The 20,262-nt window shown below is 41.1% G+C and overlaps 1 protein-coding gene across 1 annotated transcript in view; it reads left to right on the forward strand.

Annotated features, from left to right (window-relative positions):
* LOC108540321 (putative uncharacterized protein DANCR) overlaps positions 1-17,005 on the forward strand; it is a 28,482-nt gene extending 11,477 nt beyond the window's left edge. Inside the window, exons 2-4 of the mRNA XM_017889329.1 lie at positions 15,043-15,379; positions 15,678-15,816; positions 16,346-17,005. Of these exons, the coding sequence (XP_017744818.1) occupies positions 15,043-15,379; positions 15,678-15,816; positions 16,346-16,438 (569 nt within the window). The 3' untranslated portion in view covers positions 16,439-17,005. The remainder of the gene's footprint in view (positions 1-15,042; positions 15,380-15,677; positions 15,817-16,345) is intronic.
* Positions 17,006-20,262: the final 3,257 nt, after the last annotated feature.

A 20,262-nucleotide genomic window follows, 5' to 3' on the forward strand; every position in this document is an offset into this window, starting at 1 on the left:
AAAAAAAAAAAAAAAAAAAAAAAAAAAAAAAAAAACCTCAACAAACTAGGCATTGAAGGAACATACTTCAAAATAATAACAGTCCTCTATGAAAAACCCACAATCAACATCATACTGGCAAAATATAGAAGCATTCCACTTGAAAACTGGAACAAGACAAGGATGCCCTCTCTCATTACTCCTATTCAACACAGTACTGGAAGTCCTAGCCAGAGCAATCACACAAGAGAAAGAAATAAAAGGCAGCCAAATAGGAAGAGAGAAGGTGAAACTATCTCTGTTTGCAGACAATATAATTCTATACTTAGAAAGCCGATAGTCTCTGCCCAAAAGCTCCTTGATCTGATACACAACTTTACCAAAATCTCAGGATACAAAAATCACTGTACAGAAATTATTAGCATTCACATACACAAACTGGGAGCCAAATAATGAATGCAGTCCCATTCACAATCACCACATAAAAAATAAAATATCTAGGAATGGCTGGGTATGGTAGCTCACACCTGTAATCTCAGCACTTTGGGAGGCCGAGGTAGGCGGATCATCTGAAATCTGGAGTTCGAGACCAGCCTGGGCAACATGGTGAAACCCCATCTCTACTAAAAATACAAAAATTAGCCAGGCATGGTAGTGCACACCTGTAATCCCAGCTCCTTGGGGGGCTGAGGCAGGAGAATCGCTTGAACCTGGGAGGCAGAGGTTGCAGTGAGCTGAGATAGCACCACTGCACTCATCCTGGGTGACAGAGTGAGATTCTATCTCAAAAAACAAACAAAAAAAACCACGTAGGAATACATCTAACCAAGGAGGTGAAAGACCTCTACAACAAGAATTATAAAACACTGCTCAGAGAAATCCGAGATGTCACAATCGAATGGAAAAACATTTCATGCTCATGGATAGGAAGAATCAATATTATCAGAATGGTCATACTGTTCAGAGCTATTTATAGATTCGATGCTATTCCTATCAAACTACCAATGACATTGTTCACAGAATTAGACAAAAAAATTTAAAATTTCTTATGGAACCAAAAAAGAACTCAAATAGCCAAGGCCATACTAAGCAAAAAAAAAAAAAAAAAAAAAAAAAGTGATATTCATATATTCATCACTTTACCCTACTTCAAACTATACTACAAGGGTAGAGAGCCCAGGAATAATTCCACACACCTACAATAATCTGATCTTTGACAAAATCAACAAAAACAAGCAATGAAGAAAGGACTTTCTATTCAATAAGTAGTGCTGAGGTAACTGGCTAGCCATATGGAGAAGACTGAAACTGGATCCCTTCCTTACACCATATACAAAAATTAACTCAGGATGAATTAAAGACTTTAATCTAGAACCCATAACTATAAAAACCCTGGAAGACAACCTAGGAAATATCATTCTGAACCTAGGACCTGGCAAAGATTTCTTGATGAAGACATCAAAAGCAATTGCAACAAAAACAAAAATTGATAAATGAAACCTCATTAAACTAAAGACCTTCTGCACAGCAAAATAACCTATCAAGAAAGGGTAAACAGACAACCTATACAACAGGAGAAAATATTTACAAACTATCCATCCAACATAGGTGTTATATCTAAAATCTATAAAGAACTTAAATTTACAAGCAAAACCAACCCCATTAAAAAGTGGCCTAATGTCATTAACAGACGTTTTTCAAAAGACATTCATGCTGCCAACAATCATATAAAAAACGGCTCAATTTCACTAATCATTAGAGAAATGCAAACCAAAACCACAATAAGATACCATCTCATACCAGTTATACTGGCTATTTTTAAAAAGTCAAAAAAATAAAAGATGCTGGTGAGGTTGTAGAGGAAAAGGAATGCTTATTCACTGCTGGTGGGAATGTAAACTTGTTCATCCACTGTTGAAAGCAGTTTGGCAATTTCTCAAAGAACTTAAAACAGAACTACCATTTGACCCAGCAATTCTATTCTTGGGTATATACCCAAAGAAATTATAAATCATTCTACCATAAAGACACATGCATGTGTTTGTTCAACTCAGCAGTATGCCCAATAGCAAAGACATGGAATCAACCTAAATGCCCATCAATGGTACACTGAATTTAAAAAATGTGATACACACACACACACACACACACACACACGCACACGGAATACTATGCATCCATAAAAAGAATGAGATCATGTCCTCTGTAGCAACATGGATGGAGCTAGAGGCTATTATCCTAAGCAAACTAATGCAGGAACAGAAAACCAAATATCACATGTTCTCATGTGTAAGTGGGAGCTAAACAGTGAGTACATATGGATGCAAAGAAGGGAACAAGAGACACTGGGGCCTACTTGATGGTGCAGGGTCGGGGGGGGTGAAGATTGAAAAACTACCTCTAGGGTACTATGCTTATTACCTAGGTGGCAAAATAATGTGTACACCAAACCCCTGTGACATGCAATTTACCTATATAACAAACCTGCACATGTACCCCCAAACCTAAAATAAAAAATCTTTAAAAAGAAAACAGGAAAAAAATATTTATTTTACTGAGCCCTAACAAAAAATAAATAAAAGTCAGAAGGGTCATCCGTGTCTAATCACTCAACAAAACTAGCATCTCTATCTTCAAATCACAAAAAGATGATAAACTCAACACTGATTTTACTTTTCCGGAGAGTGTAAGTTCAGCTCCACTGGAAGGAATCTTTTTTCACCGTTGTGTATCTTCAATTATTTAAAAAAGTTAGCTTCCCATTCCAGTAGACATAGCTAAAAAAAAAAAATTAGTTTTCCTATAACTTCTTCGATCCTATGGGACCCTCTGATATATAAAAGGATAATTTCCCTCTTCTGTAGAATAATATATCCACAAGTATATATATATATTCTTATACATAGATCATGTTCATCAACACCGCAAATGTTTAGTGTCATGGAAGAATTTGGCATCAAAATTTGTGTATGTTTATTAAGAAAAATATTTTTAAAAAAACAGAAATTCAGCATCCTAAATAGAGTATTCTAAATGTAATTTATATTTTGTTCTGTGGCTTTAGGTTATCACCATTATTGAAATAAATTTTTGTATTGTGCTCTCATTAAAAAATAATAAAATAAAAATTGAGCAAACTGATTCAAGACGAGTCTAGGACCCTATGTAAAACTATACAGTTTTCTTAGAGCATTGATCTGGTCTTTAATAGATAATTGTTAAGAGATTATAAAATGTTTATAGAAATCTCATGTTGTGTGGCCAAAGCTGACTTAGATTCGATGAATTTGTTTATAAGACTTTATTAAAATTAGCTTTATTGTTACTAATATACTAATATGAAAGTAAAATTTGATTTTCTCCTTTGAACAAGAATTTCACATAGTATTAATAAGACATTGTAACATATTTATTTACCTTTTGAGTAAACTGCAAAAATAAGTGGAGGAAGACTTTGCCTCATGCTGTCTTTCTTTTGTTTTCTCTACTGGAAACAGTATCCTCTCTATGAAAGAGTAAAAGTCTTTGCTTTTTGAAATATGTTAATTATCATTTTGGGTAAATGAATGATTATTTTTTACAGTGACCTGTGATTCTATTTTGATCATATGTTTTAAACTTTTCTTATTTTAATATCAAGTGTTTCAAACCTTTGATATTTGATATACTTCCCAAAATTAAATTTTGAATTCTAAAATTAAGTCTTTTTGACCTGAACTAACTTGCACATAACAAACAGGAACCCCTGAAAATCCTCAAGAGACATGTTAGGCTTATTTGGTATGTTAAACTCATACAAGAGGCATTGTCAAATAAGAAATTGTGTTTAACTTTTTCAAGTTATATTTGCATAAATGTGTTATTAATATGTGTTCCAAAATTATATGAGGTTCCTAAAATTCTGATACATCTTGATATATGTTATGTCTTATGTATGTATGTGTGTATGTATGTTTTTGAGATGGAGTCTTGCCCTGTCACCCAGGCTAGAGTACAATGGCACGATCTCAGCTCACTGCAACCTCCGCCTCCCAGGTTCAAGCAATTCTCCTGCCTCAGCTTCCCAAGTAGCTGGGATTACAGGTGTGTGCCACCACGCCTGGCTAATTTTTTGTATCTTTAGTAGAGACCAGGTTTCACCATGTTGGCCAGGCTGATCTCGAACCCTTGACCTCAAGTGATCAGCCCGCCTCAGCCTCCCAATGTGCTGGGATTACAGGTGTGAGCCACCGCACCTAGCCTGTCAGTCATATTTATAATTATTATGTTAAATTGTTGTAACAGAAACGATATAATTGCATTTTCAATTGCATCTTTAACCATGGCTCCTCTAAGTCTTTTTTCATTGACAATCATTGCTTTACTTTTATTCTACTAAAAAAGTGGTTTATAATAGATTATAGTCTATATTTGCTTCTTCAAGTAAATTCACTTCTTTTTTTGCTTCTTCAAGTAAATTCACTGAAAAGAGCCCTGACAAGTACCCTTGAGAACAGGCTTCTGATAACTTTAGAGATCATATCATTAGACCAAGTCAAAATTTCCAGAACTCTAATAAAAAGCTTATGTGTTCATGAAATTGCTAAGAAAACATCAAGCAGAATAAGAATTATTACACGGTATGACTTGATGGAGGACAAAAAGTATGTTTTCATGAAAATTGTTAACAAAACATCAAGAAAATAAGAATTATTACACAGGACTGAATTGATAGAGGACTAAAATTACTTTTATGACATTTTTTGTTTGAAACATTCCTGGTTCTTTTTGTACTTTGTTTTCTAGAGTCAAGAAAACATTTTTCTTTTCAGTTATTTACAGCTCACAGCAATTGTCTAAAGTATACTTTTATAAGCAAAATATAAATATTTACCTTTCTCTCTACCTGATTTTTCCAAAATTTGGAAACTATTGGTGACTATTTCTATTTTATGGAAATATAATTATTTGCATAGGTTCAATAAGAATATGTTTTCTTTTGTAACAGGACATGTTAGATGAACTGGTAATTTTACTAAGGCTCAACAGGAACGGCATGTTTTACATATGACCAGACTGCTTTGAGGAATTGAAATTGATTTTATACAGCTGCTAAAACGCTGTTGGAAAGACTCGCCAGGTACCTTGTCTACATGGTTTCTGACTCTGTGGTAAATGAATAATATCACTTTCTGAAGATGAGGAACCTCAAGATACTTTTGAGACCTTGAGAAGAGAGGAATTCACCCAATTCATACAGATACTACACGAACAGTCTCCTGGTGAATCCCTGGCTTGGTATCCTAACTTCAAGAAGCTTTTAAAAGTTTAATCTTAAGTGGCTGGGCATGGTGGCTCACACTTGTAATCCCAGCACTTTGGGAGGCCCAGGCAAGCAGATCACCTGAGGTCAGGAGTTTGAGACCAGCCTGACCAACATGGAGAAACCCTGTCTCTACTAAAAATACAAAATTAGCCAGGCGTGGCGGTGCATGCCTGTAATCCAGCTACTTGGGAGGCTGAGGCAGGAGAATCGCTTGAACTCAGAAGGCAGAGGTTGCAGTGAGCTGAGATTGCACCATTGCACTCCAGCCTGAGCAACAAGAGTGAAACTCTGTCTCAAAAAAAAAAAAAAAAAAAAAAAAAAAAAAACTTAAATTCCTTATTAAAACATTCCAACAAAGCCAACTTAAAAGAGCCTATATGGCCATTCACTATTCTTGCTGAGTTTTATGCAAATAATCAGGCCAAGTATAATACTAAAACTTATTTTGCAAGTACATTGGTCCTATTAAAATTTACCTTTGGTAGAAATGGGGAGCTGAAGAGGGGGAAAAAAATGTTTCAGAAGAAAACTATAGCACACCTTTTCTTGTATACCAGTCCTGAACACTATTTTTAACATTTTATTATTTCTCTATGATTTGAACTAAATCCTAAATTATTTCCTGGATATAAGAATTTTCTAAAGAAGGACCAGGTTTTCATTTTCTTTATAATCTTCATAGTTGACTCCTTTATGGAATAGGGTTTTCTTTTTGACATTTTGGTATTCAAATTCTCTTTTTTATTATAATCTTTATGTGTATTATATTTCTACTATGTATCCCTTGTTTTACTTCTGAGAAAACTAAACTCATGGTAATCTGAATACTAGAGATGATTCAACAAGTGATAGCAGCTATATAAATCAATGACTTGACTGAGGTCTCATTTTTGCCACCCTGTGATGCCATCCCATTTAGCCTTTGGGGACTCTTAAAATTCCTAACTGAGATGTATCTTGTTTCCCCCACCCCCCATGTGGAACAGGACCATCTGGGAATGAGCATTCCTAATGACATGGGACTAAGCTCCTGAACATAACTGAAGCCAGAACTGTTTGAGTTCACCTACAATGCTTTCTTTGAAAGGTCTTGATGAAAAGGGGGGAAATGAGAGAAAAAGAAAGGTCAGAACAGTCTGAGTCATATGAGATATGCAAAAATCTATTTGGCCCAGAGGGACATGAGTATGGAACTTGATCACATCCTACCCCTGCTCCCCACATCCATTCCCAGGGACAATTGTTTAAAGGCATTTTGTTCCTGTGTAGCCCCTTCCCCCATTATCTTTTTGTTTGCTTGTTTGTTTGTTTGTGACAGAGTCTCACTCTGTTGCCCAGACTGGAGTACCGTGGAGTGATCTCGGCTCACTGCAATCTCTGCCTCCCGGGTTCAAGCAATTCTCCTGCCTCAGCCTCCTAAGTAACTGGGATTACAGGTGAGCACCAACACCCCTGGCAATTTATTTGTATTTTTAATAGAGATGGGGTTTCAGCATGTTGGCCAGGCTGGTCTCGAACTCCTGACCTCATGATCCGCCCACCTCAGCCTCCTAAAATGCTGGAATTACAGGCTTGAGCCACCGCGCCCGGCCTGATTTTTGTATTTTTAGTAGAGATGGGGTTTTACCATGTTGGCCAGGCTGGTCTCGAACTCCTAACCTCAGGTGATCTGCGCGTCTCAGCCTCTCAAAATTCTGGGATTACAGGTATGAGCCACCACTCCCAGCCACCATTATCTTCATGTTCTTGGAATTTGTGACACAAAGAACAATGTATAGCCAATAGCTTGTGTTACCTTAATGTAAATTATTGGTTTACATTACAATTTAGGAACTGCTCTTCTTTTTCCTTTAAAAACTCACTTTCAGAACAAGGATCACTGAACTACCAAAAAATAAAAATAGTAATAAACCCACTGTGGCCACAATACCAGCACTTTGGGAGGCTGAGGCAGGATTGCTTGAGGCCAGAAGTTTGAGACCAGACTGGCCAACACAGGAAGACCCCATCTCCACAAAAAATTTTTGAAAAGTAGCTGGGCATGGTGGCACTTGCCTGTAATCCTGGCCATTCAGGAGGCTAAGGTAGGAGGATCACTTGAGCCCAGGAGTTCAAGGTTACAGTGAGCCATGATTACACCACTGTACTCCAGCCTGGGAAGGACCCTGCCTTTAAAAAAGCTAAAATTAAAATAAACCCACTTGTAACTGCTGCTAATCAGAGTGTATATTCAGGACAACTTGAATCTTTGCTCCTGGGTGGCCGCCCTCAAACTTTGAGCTCAAATAAACTCTATACTTAAAAATTTTCTGACTCTTGTTATTTAAAGTTGACGACCGCCCGTCCCCCACAACACACACACACACACGCACTTATGTCTATGACTAAATGCCGAATCTTTGGCCAGGGAACTAACCCAAATTACCACATCTTTGTTATGGGAAGGTGCCATCTGTTTTTAGCCATTGATTTCAGTATTACAGCAGAGTGTAGCCTATCTGCTTCATAATCAGTTAAAAGTCCAATTTTTTCCCCAAGTGTCATGTGCATGACAGACAACTCTCTTGCCAAATGATAATTGGGATGTGAAAACATTTTGTTTTAATTGAATTCAAGCAAGTAAATCATCTTGGCTAGGCATCAAAATCTTGGACACCCGAAAGCTGGAGAGATTAAAACATTCTTTTTTTTCTTTCTTTTTTTTTTTATCACACCTATTTTCCAAGTAAAAAACTATTCTCTTTAGATTATTGATATTGAGGAGGTTGGTTACAGTACCCTCTTTATAAAGATCCATGGAAGAAATTTCTTCCAGGAATATTTGTATTTCTCTTGAGTGTCAATTTTTTTTTCTATTTTCTGATGTTTTACATTGACTGCCAGGCAGCTCAGAGCAAAATCTTCAGCCTTCCTCCAGCAAGTATTCCCCATGGTTTTATTTTGTGTACTAGCCTTGGACTTTAATCATATTTTCCCTGCACTCCAACTTTCTCACTATTCTTTGAAAATCTCATTGTAATGTATTTGTGTAAATTACACTCAAATCCTTTTTGGACTAAACTGGGCTGTAAATAATGAATAAATGACCAGGTGCGATGGCTCACACCTCTAATCTCAGCACTTTGGGAGGCTGAGGCAGATGGATCACTTGAGGTTAGGAGTTCGAGACAACCCTGATCAATATGGTGAAACCCCATCTCTATTAAAAATACAAAAATTAGCTGGGTGTGGGGGTTCCTCCCTGTAATCTCAGCTACTTGGGAGGCTGAGGCAGGAGACTGCATAAACCCAAGAGGCAGAGTTTGCAGTGAGCCAAGATGGCACCACTGTTATTTTCACAGATTAGTTACTGTGCAGAATATAGATCATGTCTTGGCTCCAGGCTATGTTGTCTCCTCTACTCATTCTGGTGGCTTTTTCAGCCTTACCCTACCACCAGAGCTCTAAGCCCTATAACTGACTTCCACAGCTGAGCACACTAAGCACAGAGCAAGACTCTTTCTCAAAAAAAAGAATAAATAATAAATCACAAATAATCATCAATAAATACAAAACAGTAGAAATTTAAAAAGCACAAATAAATTGCAACTACAAGTTGTTTTAAAGTTCTTGGTTAACTCCATTTCACTCTTAACACGTACTACTTCCCTCTCCCTTTATACAGGGATATCTGAAGCTCTCTTCTGATATTTACCAACGATAAATATGCTGGGTTTTACCATGCAAATGAAATTAAAGAAGAGAGGATAGAACTAAGGGGGTTTTAGTTTTGTTATCAGGGCTTTCCAACATTGGGGAAAAAAAGTGACTTTAACGCTGGTCTGAGGAAGACATTGGGATTAATGTGTTTGTGTGCAAGACTAAAAAAGAGGAAGAACATGTGATGCATATTTATCCCAAAGAAGGTGGAGAAAGGTGGCATTAAACTGTTCCTAGATGACTTCTCAGCAGTTTTATTGTTCAGAGAGCTTCGTGGCTGCTCAGAGTATACAAATGGCCATTTTTATTTTGAGTTTGTGGATGTCAGGAAACCTTTCTGCCCGTTGACCCATCATCTCTGAATCTCTAAAACCAATCTTATGTTATATAGTGGAGGTTCCTGGGGCTCAGAACCAAGATTCCCCACCTCCAACTCCCCATATTTGGCTGAGACCTTCTGTCCAGTTCCGGAAACTGGATCTTTCTCCTAGTGACCTATGTCCTGCCTGCTCTCACCAAGCTCACCCCACAGCAGAGGTCAGGTTGTTGAACCTCAGTTTGGTGGCCTAGGCCTCTCTTTCTGCTACTGTTCTTAGACAGCACTGCCCCAGGAATTCAACAGCTGGAAACCCATCCCCACCTCTGCCTGTTTTTCAGTACTCAGCGGGTACCTCTTCTTGGGCAAGTTATTCAATATCTCTGGGTTCAGTTTCCTATCTGTAAAATGGAGATCGTCTAGTACATATATCTCAGTGTTAGTATGAGGACGCAAAAGAGACAATGCAAAAAAAAAAAAAAGGCTTAAAACAGTGCCTGGCACAAATAGTAGGTGTAGAGTAAACTGGACCATTGCTGATGATTAAAGAAGAAGCCCTTGTGTAAGCATGAAGTTTCCTCCTTAGCTGTGCTATGCTAAGGATGATATTAAAGAGTAGTCAACAATTCCCCTTTCTAGAGCATCTGAGCAGCCAAGGTAGATTTACCCTAAAACTGTTGAAGTAAAGTTTAGGTGTCAATTTCTTTATTTGCATGGGCCTCACCTAGGGCCCAAGAACGGCTCTAACAACGTGTCCATGGGGTTGCATATTTTTGTAAAATTCATAAAAGTATGATGTTTTTGCATTGTTTCTTTTAAGGACCACCCAAATTGTATAAGCTTCAATCTCACAAAGTCTGGCTCCATCCCGGTATCCAAGTCACATGACACCTCAGGAGCCGCCAATACATGAGGTGGGTGCTGCCAGTAGTAGATTGATAAATAGAGATAGAATTATAAATATGATCATACATGTACAAAAGGATGATTTAAAACACTGAGTTTCGGGGCCAGGCACAGTGGCTCGTGTCTGTAATCCCAGCACTTTGGGAGGCCAAGGTGGGTGGATCACAAGGTCAAGAGAGTGAGACCATCTTGGCCAACTTGGTGAAACTCCGTCTCTACTAAAAATACAAAAATTAGCCAGGCATGGTGGCAGCCGCCTGTAATCCCAGCTACTCAGGAGGCTGAGGCAGGAGAATCACTGGAACCTGGGAGGCGGAGGTTGCAGTGAGCCGAGATCGCACCACTGCACTCCAGCTCTGGTGACAGAGCAAGACTATGTCTCAAAAAATAAATTAATTACTTAAATAAAACACTGAGTTTGTTACTTATTTAGATAAGCCACCTTGTTTTAAAATAAAGAATACAAATTTCCTCCTCTCTTTAGAATTGAATTAGAACTTGTACAATACCCTTAATAATAATAAATAGATCTAACTCCCCAAAATGCTTCTTTCACCTTGCTGCTTAATCAAATTTCAAAACATCCTGTCATTTTCGCAGATTAGTTACTGTGCAAAATATAAACCATGTCTTGGCTCCAGGCTACGTTGTCTCCTGTATTCATTCTGGTGGCTTTTTGGGTCTTACCCTACCACCAGAGCTCTATACCCTATAACTGACTTCCACAGCTGAGCACACTGAGATCTGCAGAAATTGCATCCCATAGCTCAGCAAAACACATTTTGCCATGAATTTAAAATAATCTCTCAGGTAATTGTCACTTTTTTTCAGTAAAGAAAAAATTGCCAAAATGTAGAAAAGAAATATAATAGCCAATAAATGAAAACATTAGTTCTTAATAGAGTATTTGATAGAATAAATCCTTGATGCTAAGGGCCAAATAAGATGTCATCTGAGTCACCCAACATATCCATATACTTCTGCAGATGCTTCTGGTGATTCCAGGTGACCCTCTCTGTACACCTAAGGCCCCTTTTCAGGCTCCAGCCCTAGCTAGGAGTCAGGCAGGGGACAGAGAAGAGGTGATTGTCATGGTGCTAGGATCATGTCTGCTGTGGGGGTGGGAGGGTAGACACAGGAGACAGCAGTGGAGGCACCACAAGAGATCATTCTTTTGCTTTCAGGTCAGTTGTTGCTTATGCCATGGCTACTGCCCGCTCTTGTGTTGTAGACAAGTGAGTATCTCTAATTGTGGAAGGTGGGTGGCTCTCCTTTTTTGTGAAACACTATACTTTATACTGATATCATGTTCTTGCAGTTTCTTACAAAAGGCTAATATAGTCTTTATTTTGTTTTCCGTAATGAAAATTATATATCAGTAATACATGCTCATTGTAAAGAATTTGAATGATACCTCAAAAATATTTTAGAAAGTAAGACACATGAAATCCCATCACCTTGAGAGAACTACCACTGACATTGTAGTAACCATATTTTTACACACACACACACACACACACACAAACTATACTTATACATGTATATACATAGAATACATATGGCAGCTGGAGTGCAGTGGCTATTCACAGGCACTGTCAGAGCACACTGCAGCCTCAAACTTCTGGCCTCAAGGGATCCTCCCACCTCAGACTTCTGCCCACGTAGCTGGGATTATAGGCATACCACCACCAGACCCAGCATGACTATTTAAATTTAAATTAGTTAAAAGTAAATAAAGTTTAAGATCCAGGTCTTGTGTTGTGCTATTCACATTTCAAGTACTCAATAGCCACACATGGCGCCCATACTGGACAGCAGAGATACAGAACATTTCCATCACTGCAGAAAGTTGTACGGGACAGTGCTGGACAGCATTCAGGGCTCTGCAGTTATTTCAGCATGGTTGGATCATAATAGGTATGTGGGAAGTGGGAGGAGGAGGTAGATAGGTGGGGGTCGGTTTTTTTCCTGGTGGCAGTAAAGAACCATTTAACAATTTCCAATGGAGATGACAGCCGTGTGGAAGAATTCATAGGGAAGGGAACACTGGAGACAGGGAAGCTGAATGAAGGTGGAGGCTACTGCAGTGGATAATGCTGAAAGTAAATGATGGAGCTAGAACTAAAGTACAAGCAAGGGCTGGAAAGAAGAGGCAGACTCGTGGATGGTCAATAGGAAGAACTGCCCACATGGAAGAAGATGAGGAAGTAGGAGGCTGAGAAATGGAGGAGGAGGCTGAGAAAGGAAAGCATTTGTGCTAAGTCCTGGACAGCTGGGATAAGGAATTGTTATTCTTCAAGACAGAAGACACAAAAAGGAAGTGGACGGGTGGAAGAAAAGAATAAACTCTGGGCCAAAAGAGTGATTTTGTGGTGTCTCTGGGAAATCCAACTGAGAATATCTGGAGGGCTGGTGAGTATTCTTCTAGGTCCCTTTATTCAACTTCAGACAGATTAAAGTTGGACAGACTGCACTCCCTCAAATTGGACAGACTGGCCAGGCGTGGTGGCTCACAACTGTAATGCCAATGCTTTGGGAGGCTGAGGCGGGAAGATCACTTAAGCCTAGGAGTTGGAGCTAGACCCATGAGCTATGATCGTGCCACTGCACTCTAGCCTAAGTGATAAAGACCCTGTCAAAAGGAAAAGAAAGGGAGAGGGAGAGAGCTGAGAGAGAGAGAGAGAGAGCAAGAAAGAGAGAGAGAGCAAGAGAGAGAGAAAAGAAAAGGAAAGAAGGAAGGGAAGGAGCAAAGGAGGCAGGGAAGGGAGGGAGGGAGAGAGAGACAGAGAAAGAGAGAAAGAAGGAAGGAAGGAAGGAAGGAAGGAAGGAAGGAAGGAAGGAAGGAAGGAAAGAGAGAGAGAGAAAAAAAAGAAGGAAGGAAGGAAGGATTGGACATACTAATTTCTCTCAAAAAATTAGGCCTAATAATAAACCCAATTGAAACAATTCTCTTTAAACTGTATTCTAAGTATTGCAAGCATTTTTAGTACCAAATACATATTATCTTGAACCTAACTTAAAAGCAATTATAAATCAGTTTATTTTGTTCTATCATCTCTGTATTTAATAGACATTTCTCCTCTAAGCCCAGTGAAGTTTTACTATTTCAAATGAACAAAGTTTTTCATGTTCATTGAATTGAAGTATTTGGCCAGAAATGTGAAGCCTTCAGATTAAGGTGAATTTCTCTTAAATCAAACACAAATGTAATTCTTTCATAATTCCTTCCCATTTTATCTCCTGGTTGGGGAGGGGAGAAGACATTCTGCACAACTACCCCAGCACCTGCTAGGTTGCTGCTGAATTCCTGCATTAGTCTCTTTACTAAGGAGATTTACTTCTCTTTTCCTATATTTTCCCATATAGCCTGACCAAATTCATTGCCATAGTTAAAGGAAAGGTAATATCTCTCAGCTATCAAAAGGACTCTAAAAGAACAGATTCCAACTAGAGATACGTTTGGAAGACTCTTGAGAAAGATGAGGGGACAATAAACTGATATTCACTTTCCGATTTCAACAAGATCCTATGAATATCTGCAAGATGATGACTAGCTGCTAGGGTTTATTGGTAAATTTTATTCAACTTCTTCTTCCCACCAAAATCACCTTAATCACACCCGAAACCACACCCTACATCAGATCCTATCATTCCACTGTTTAAAAAATGCACATGAAAACAAACAAAAAAAGCACTTGAACAGCTTTCCATCATCATTAGCACAAAATATAAACTCTTCCATAAATACAAAAATTAGCCAGGCATGGTGGTGTGTACCTGTAATCCCAGCTACCCGGGAGGCCGAGGCAGGAGAATCGTTTGAACTTGGGAGGTGGAGGCTGCAGAGAGCCAAGATCGCGCCACCACACCCCAGTCTGGGTAACAGAGCAAGACTCCATCTCAAAAACAAAACAAAACAACTCTTCCAGGGTTTCCTGCATGGTCTGGCCCCAAGCCATTCTCATCTCAGGCCATTCTGCTCCTTATGTTCCATTTCTGGGCGTCCTTAAACAAGTAAATCCCTTTCCTGTTTACCTTGGGGCTCTGGACGAGCTGTTCTTTCTGCTTGCAAAGCTACAACCCCACCAGAGCTGCCTGTCTTGATCAGTTAACCAAATGTAGGCTATTTTTTGGTTTCCCTTCCTGCTCCATCCCCAATACCTGGGGAAAGGCTAGGTAGCATGGTGTTTGAGGGGCTCTGCCTTCAGGCTGCTTGAGTTCAAATCCTGGATCTACCACTGGCTAGCTGCTCTGTGACTTTGGGCAAGTCACATAACATAATTATTTCCCCATCTATAATTTGGAGATGACAAAATATATTTTGAGGATTAGATTTGTTAGCAGATGGTAACTATGTGAAACAGTAATAGAAGTTCTCCTTTTGGCATATACTCCAATTTTATTCTACTTGTTTGCCACGTTTGAGCCTGTTACCTTGAGACTGCTATGGCTGCCTTCTCAACCTCTCCAACTCCCACCCTCCAACTGATTATGGTTTACTTATTGGACTCTGCAAATGAATAAAGAGGGAGTATGAGGAAAGGAGGCAGTCCAAGCTTTAGGAGAGGCCATGGGAGTGAGCTTGTCGAACAAGACTTGGTCCTGGCTTCTCTTTAAGCTTACGGTTTAGGCGGACACAGATTATGAACACACACTGGATTAATGTGGCTTTAGGAAAGGGAATCTCAAGGCCTTAGGCAAGCCCTGGAGTAACCTCGATGGCCTCCCCACAAGAGAACCCGAGGAAGGGTCTAGGGCCTAAGAGCACCAGAATCACCAACGCCGGGGATTGGTGGGGAGCCTGAAGAATCTAATTCCGAGGATGCTCTGCGCGCAGACACGGCTTATCCACGCGCCACTGCAAGAGCCAGACCTAGGCCGGCCCCGGACACCGAGAGCCAATGGCCAGGCCCGTCCTGCCCCGTCCGGGATTGGCTGTGCGTGCCGCGGCCCTCCACCCCGCCCCGCTCAGCGTCTTCCCGGGTTTGGCTGAGCTCCCCGACTTCTCCAAGGATCGGCTGCGAGCCCCGCCCTCGCCCAGAGTCTTCCCGGGATTGGCTGCGGGCCCCGCGACCCTCCTCCTCCCCTTCCCCGCCCCGCCCCGCCCGGCGCCGCCTCTCTGGTTTGTTCGGCCGGTGCAGGTCGCCTGCCTCTTTGTCAGCTGGAATGGCGTGGTGAGTGCGTCTCCAGCCTTCGGCTTTCGGTCTCCGGAGGGGAGGGCGCCCGGCCGGCCCGCGGGCCCGATCAGGGGCTGGGCTTGCCCCGTGTCCCCACAGGCTTTGCCCGCCCCGAGCTCCTCTGCTCCTGGCGGCCAGAACGGAGGGGTAGAGCAGCCCTCGGCTGCCCGGGGGGCGGGCGGCAGTGCTCGTCCCGGGGCCGCGCGAGGCACAGGCGCCGCGCCCAGAGGAACAGCCAGAGGTTTCCGGGGCAGGTCCCGGGCCACCGTAACAATTTTGCCCTTTGCTTCCCCAGGGCGGACGCGCCACTACTTTGTAGCGGGTTTCGGGCGGGCCACGCGTGCGGCGACAGGAACCCAACCCCAGCCGACCTTGAGCTCAGGAGTTCGTCTCTTACGACTGCGGAAGTGCAGCTGCCTCAATCCTTAGGACAGGTATGTTCGTAGCCTTGAGCGGGGGGAAACGACTCAACCCGGAGCACGTGGCCAGTGGGACCGGAGGGTTCCCCGGCGTCTGTTTGTGGCCAAGGTCCGAATCCGGCTCCCCTTAACTGGAAGGAAACATCCATGTAGATGCTCACCAAACAAAACAGCTGTTTCTAGTGGTGGTTTCAGACTTAGAGAAGCAGAGATCCACGAGGTATGGAGAGCAACGCAGGAAATAATAGTGAACCCTGTAAAAAATCAAAGAAAAAAAATCCCAAAGCACCCTTTCCTGTGCCCTTTTAAGGTTAACCCAGTGCTTTAAGAGGCTAACACAGAAGGGTAAAGTAAGTCTCCATAAAACCCAGAGAAGAGACTGGAAATCTCCCCTTTGGATCCTGTCTGGAGTCACAGCTGAACCAGAAAAAATTTCGTTACAACTTGAGCACCTTTGTGATTTTCTTTACACAGTTTGTAGAACAAGCGATACATTTCAGTTTTGTTTGTTTAAAACGTCATTTTAAAACTTTTCTTTCTATAGGTTGACAACTACAGGTACAAGCCATTGAAGCTGGAATGTCCTGTTGCTGGTATTTCAGTTGACTTAAGCCAACTATCCCTTCCATTACAATAGGAAAGTGCCTCTAATAAGGCCAAATATGCGTACTAACTTGTAGCAACCACGTGTCCGTGCAGTGCCACAGGAGCTAGAGCAGTGGGACATTGCTGGTGGCAACAGGGCAATGTAGCAGGTGCTTCGTGTTCACCTTTTCAACATTCTTCATTTAATTGTCACAACTCAGAGGTGGATTCTGTTAGGGACAAGCTGCCCCAGGACCACCCCGCCCCCGCCAACTCAATGCAGCTGACCCTTAACCTGAATACTCTGCAGCTGCATTCCTGAACCCTTATCTAGGTGCCACAGCAAGGTCCCCAGACTTGCTACACCGAAGCCCTCCGGGTGGCACGGGGGAGGTCATGAGAAACGTGGATAAACCTAAGTTACACCCCCTTGTAAATTCCTGTTTTCACAAGATAATATATTGTAAGCTGGCCACGAGATGAAATGTGGTAAAGTTAATCAACTAACAACCCCCCGGGTCTCTCTCTCCCCCATATAAACCCCTCATTTTGTAAACTCAGGGCTGCCACCTCTGACTGGTGGAGAAGCCCGGCAGGTTAATAAACTTACTTGCCTTACCTTGGGTCTCTCGTCTTTTCTCTCTGCTAACCTTACAGATTCTATTCTCCCATTTCATACGTAAAGAAATGGATTAGGGGTAACTCAAGTTTCATCACATGTGAGTATCTCTGAGAGGCTTCACGTGTATAACTTTTCAGCAGTGTGACTTCTGGAAAGTCACCTGTCTCTTGAGATTTGGTGTCCTGCTGTAACAGTTAAGAATTAAACTAGGAAAGAACCACAGTAGAGCTGTTAGGAATATGAACTATTTGTATTATTTCATTGCATTGAGCCGAAGAAGTTTCACAAAATTTGGCACAAAATGAGTATCTGTCAGCGCATTCTGGTTTTTTTGTGTGTTTATGTAGCAAGTATTTAATATTTATCTTGGAGTCATTCTTAATTCATAGCACTGTTCTTACCTTTTTATCTAAGCTTTTATGTTCCATATTGTAAAGTCTAGCCTCATAAGTTTAGGTAATCGCTCATAAGTTCAGATAATGTTGAATTGTAATCCCAGTGTTGGAGGAGGGGCCTGGTGGGAGGTGATTGGATCAAAAGGGTGGATTTCCCTCTTACTGTTCCTTATAATAGTGAGTTCTCATGAGATCTGGTTGTTTAGATGTGTAGTGTGGCTGGGGCAGTGGCTGGTGCCTGTAATCCCAGCACTTGGGAAGGCCAAGGCAGGGGGATCGCTTGAGGTCAGGAGTTAAGACTATCTTGGGCAACATAGTAACACCTCCTCTCTACAAAAAATGAGGCAGAAGGATTGCTTGAGCCCAAGAGGTTGAGACTGCAGTGAGCCATGATCTTGTCACTGCTCCAGCCTGAAAAGAAAAATTAATAAAAATAAAGATTATGCAATTGTGCATATGTTTTCTCAAGTCAGAGGCAGAAGAATGGCAGAGTTTAGATTAAAAGTGTGGCACCTCCCCTTCCTCCTACTTTGGCCATGTGCTTCCTTTTAGACATACCCCATGATTGTGAGTTTCCTGAAGCCTCAGCAGCCAAGCTCCCTGTGCAGCCTGCTGAGATGAGACAAACCTTTTCTTTATAAATTACCCAGTCTCAGTTCCTTATAGAAATGTGAGAATGGACTAGTACAAAAAATATTCAACTAATGCATTAGCTGGCTATAATTGCTAAGGAGGGGAGGAAAGGGAGATGACTTAACATGGCCAGCAAGGGAGGCCTCACTCAACATGAAAGAGCTGAGGGAGATGTCATGGCCTTATATATAGTTGAGGGGAGAGCATTCTAGGCAGAGGGAAAACTAGTGCAAAGGCCCTGAGGATAGTTGTGTTTAAAGGTTTGGAGAAGCAGTGAAGCTACAGAGAAGTACCCTTGGAGGGGAGGAGTTAATGTCTGTATATAGTAGTGGAGAGTTGGTTATTTTCAAACTCTTGTAAAATGGCAATGTGCTCTGGCCTTCAGGGCTCTGAATGTTTTAATTTAACTGGAATGCTCCCTATTGCCTTATACCTTACTGCTCTTAACCTAACTTTTCTCTGACCACCACCAGCCCGTCTATGTAATGGCCCTGTAGAATCAGAACTACATTGCACATTGTGTGTGAACTTGCCTAACTGCCTGTGCTTCTCTCCATTCTGTAAAGTCCCCCTTGGTTCCCACCATATTACAGAGGGTCTAGTCAGGTGCTTGACATTTTGTAGGTAAGTGGCTTATAGTCCCCTTCTAAGGGCAGCATAATGTTGAGCCTAGGTTCAGATCTCTATGTGTGATCTTAAACCACTTAGTGTTAGGTTTTATTAACGAGTAATATGTGATACATCAGACTACTTGGTAAGTAGTAAGTACTCAGCAAATGATATATTAGTTGGTAGTACTATTTAATCATTTTTATAATACCGTAGAGTCATAATGTTAGAACAAAATGACAATATTGATATTTAGTATTCTGCATGTTTCGGCCGCACATCTACTAAATTTGGAACTGATACTTAGTATTTACATAGTACTGGAATAGCTCTAATGTTCTTTTAATGGAGCGTTTAACTATGGATCAAGTACTATTCTAGGTATCGTAAGAATCAGTGAGCAAGTATACAAAAATCAGTGGATATGGTTGGTTGTGATAACTCATTGGCCACATTTCAAATATTCAATAGCTGCATGTGGCTAGGGGCAGCACAGATAAAAAGGCTCTAGCAAATAGTTGTCAAGAATAACCACTGGTTTCACAAAGCACTCCACGGAGTCCTGGTGGTGGTCCTCTCCCCCTTGAGTTATTTGGGCAGAGGCCCTGTAACACATCCACGGCTCAACAGCCACATGTGGTTAGGGGCAGCATAGATAGAAAACATTTCCATTACTGCAGGGTTTTATTAGCAGTACTGTTGTAGCATTGCATGATGCAGCCAACTTTTCAGAAGAGACAAGCTGTCAGAACCTGGAAAGACAGTGTAGTCTGAATGACTGCCTCCAGAGATAATCAGCCCTAATCTCTGGAACCTGTAAATGCTACCTTATTTGCAGATATTATTATAATTAGATTAAGGATCTCAGGATGGGGAGATTACTTTGGATAATCCTAGTGGGCCCTAAATGCGATCACAAGTTCCCTCATGAGAGAGAGCACGAGGGACATCCACACACAGCAGATTGGAAGATGCTGGCCTTGAAGATCGGAGTGAGGCAGCCCCCAGGAGCGGGGAGATACCAAGGAACACATTCCCCAGCAGAGCCTCCCTGAGGAGCATCATTTGATTTGGCTCAGTGAAACTAATTTCTGACTTCTGGCCTTCAGAACTGAGAATAAATTGCTGTTTTAAGCCACCAACTTGTAATTTGTTACAGCAACCTCTAAGATCACAAATACAGCTGGGGCAAGAACCCCACCACCTCAGCCTGCCTCCACTGTTTTTATTAGTGCCGTGTGGGTGGTTGGGAGTAGATCCTATATATATTCATTAGTCATTTTTTAAAGGTATGACCATGAATTTAAAATGTATTTAGACTTTAATCTTGAGATACATGAGCATGTGACTAAAATATGTGGGGTCAGCAGATACCTCCTAATAAAGCATTGTGAAAAGTAAGGAATCAATTTATGGTTTATTGGAAAGTCATTTATGCACACTTGTATTTATACAGTACAAGACACCACATTTTATAAATTCAGTAACTGAAGCAAATTAAGACAATAGAAAAAGCATTCTAATTATAATTTTTGCCCTGCGGGCTGTACAGTTTCAGCCAGTAGTGTCCTGGAGGTAATACAAACTGCTAAAGTGAGATAATGTTTTCATAAACTT

Source organism: Rhinopithecus bieti, unplaced genomic scaffold (genome assembly GCF_001698545.2).
Source record: "Rhinopithecus bieti isolate Rb0 unplaced genomic scaffold, ASM169854v2 scaffold_19114, whole genome shotgun sequence".
Taxonomy (NCBI): domain Eukaryota; kingdom Metazoa; phylum Chordata; class Mammalia; order Primates; family Cercopithecidae; genus Rhinopithecus; species Rhinopithecus bieti.